Source organism: Triticum dicoccoides, unplaced genomic scaffold, assembly GCF_002162155.2.
Source record: "Triticum dicoccoides isolate Atlit2015 ecotype Zavitan unplaced genomic scaffold, WEW_v2.0 scaffold77446, whole genome shotgun sequence".
Classification (NCBI taxonomy): Eukaryota; Viridiplantae; Streptophyta; class Magnoliopsida; order Poales; family Poaceae; genus Triticum; species Triticum dicoccoides.
This window is the reverse complement of record NW_021298917.1, coordinates 535-2,761: the sequence shown is the minus strand read 5'-3', so window position 1 is coordinate 2,761 and position 2,227 is coordinate 535. Positions and strand designations below refer to the sequence as shown.

Below are 2,227 nucleotides of genomic sequence, written 5' to 3'. Positions count from 1 at the left end.
AACATTTTTTGAACATAAATATTTTAAAACATAAACATTTTTTGAACTGGTGAACAAATCTTGAAAAAATAGGAACATTTTCTAAATTCCGAACATTTTTTGAATTTAGAGAACAAAATTTTAAAATTGAGAACAAAATTAAAACATAAATATTTTCTAAAAGTACGAACATTTTTTGAATTTGGAGAACAAATTTTGAAACGAAGAACAAATTTGGACAATTTCTTAAAGCATGAACATTTTTTGAATCTTGAGAACAAATTTTGAAACAGAGAACAAATTTGGAAGCATGAACAATGTATTAAAGCATGGACATTTTTTGAATATTTAGAACAAATTTTCGAACAGAGAACAAATTTGAAAATACCAAACAAATTTGGAAGCGCGAACATTTTTTGAACAATTTTTGAGAAATGCATACAGTTTTTGAATTTATGAAAAAAATTGAAAACACGAATTGTTTTCAAATTCTGAACATTTTTGTAAAAGCGCGAACATTTTCCAAAAAATGCGAACATTTTTTGAAAAAGAAAATATAAACTTGAAAAAAAACGAAACAGAAATAGAAAAAGAAAAAAAACCGGTTCAGGAACCTTCTAGAAGGTTCCCAAAACCGGAAAAAACCAGCTGGAAACCTCTAAAATGTTCCCAAAACCGGGAGCGCTGGAACCGTTCAACGGGCCGGCCCGTTGCGTCGCTGCTCGGTCGCTCGCCTGTGCGAAGCGCCGGCAGTTTGACGCAAGGAGCAGCATATAGGATTTTCCCTGTGGGGGTGCACATGTTGCACCCCCTTGGGCTCGGGCCTGGGTATATTAATACCAACTTGGCGCTTGAAAATGTCATCACGCCCAAATCCAATCCCCTCATCACCTCGAGCTACTTTTTCAAATGGTTGGGTGCTGCAGATCGACTGCGCCGAGGAGGACGGCATCGTGGTGTTCCAGGGCGGCAGCAGGGTGAAGGCAGACGCCATCGTGCACTACACTGGTACCTGCATATTGTATAAAATTAGTTACTCCCTCCGTTTCATAATGTAGTGCCTATAGATTTTTGCAAAAGTCAAACAATACAAACTTTGACCATATTTATAGAGAAAAGTAGGTACATCTAGAATACCAAATGGACATCATTGGATACATCACGAGTTATATTTTCAGAATGTATATGTTTGATATTGTAGATGTAGACAGTTTTCTCTATACACTTGGTCAAATTTGGCAAAGTTTGACTTTCACAAAAATCTATAGGCACTACATTGTGGAATGAAAGGAGTACCAAATTATGCTTGTAGTGGAGATCGATGTTAACCGATGGAGATGTGCTCGTCGTAGGTACAAGTACAGCTTCTCGTTCTTCGGCGACGACTCTGCTATCACGGTGGACGACAACCGCGTCGGCCCGCTGTACAAGCACGTGTTCCCGCCGCGGCTGGCCCCTAGCATCTCCTTCGTCGGACTGCCATTCAAGGGATTCCTTTTCCCAGTGTTCCAGCTCCAGAGCAGCTGGGTGGCCGGGGTTCTGTCGGGGAGGATCGAGCTCCCGTCGTCAGAGCAGATGACGCAGGACGTGGCGTCCTTCTACTCAGACATGGAGGCCCGCGGACACTCAAAGAGGTTCACCCACGACCTGGGCGTAGGCACATTCGAGTACGAGGATTGGCTGGTTGAGCGGTGCGGGCTGGAGAGGATCGAGGAGTGGAGGAAGGAGATCTATGTCGCGGCGAGAGGCAGGGTGAGGGACCAGCCGGACAGCTACCGGGACAAGTGGGATGACGACGCCCAACTGTTGGAGCAAGCGCAACGTGAGATCTCGCCAAGTTCTGATCTTACCTCATCGAGGGCTACTTGCGGTTCGGCTTATTCGGAAATGGAATGGTTGATGATATGAAGGACCTTATTTTGTTTGGACAAAAATATTTTAAATATAAGTATAAATAAAAGAGTGCACTAGCCGGAAATCGAACCCGGGTCTGTACTGTGGTAGGGTATTATTCTACCACTAGACCCGGGTATATGCCAATAATTTGTATGAAAACGATGCATAAAAATTTTCACAACATATATAGGTACATATGTGCTAACCGGATCTAGTTTACTCCGTAAAAATGGAAAGCAGTTGAACAAAAAGCAATAGAAAATAGCATGCATGCATAGAAGGAAATGAAAATTGTACCTGTTGTGCCCCTGGTTTGAACAAAGATGCCAATGGAGATCAAATGTAAGTATTC

At 42.0% G+C, this 2,227-nt stretch overlaps 1 protein-coding gene across 1 annotated transcript; it reads left to right on the top strand.

The window, feature by feature from the left end:
* Positions 1–905: 905 nt before the first annotated feature.
* On the top strand, positions 906–1,801 carry LOC119347859 (flavin-containing monooxygenase FMO GS-OX-like 4; the record flags this gene model as incomplete). Its single annotated transcript, XM_037616359.1, has 2 exons — positions 906–1,000; positions 1,332–1,801. Coding segments are annotated over 2 exons (565 nt in total), but the record flags the coding sequence as incomplete, so codon positions are not given.
* Between the last annotated feature and the right edge of the window lie 426 nt (positions 1,802–2,227).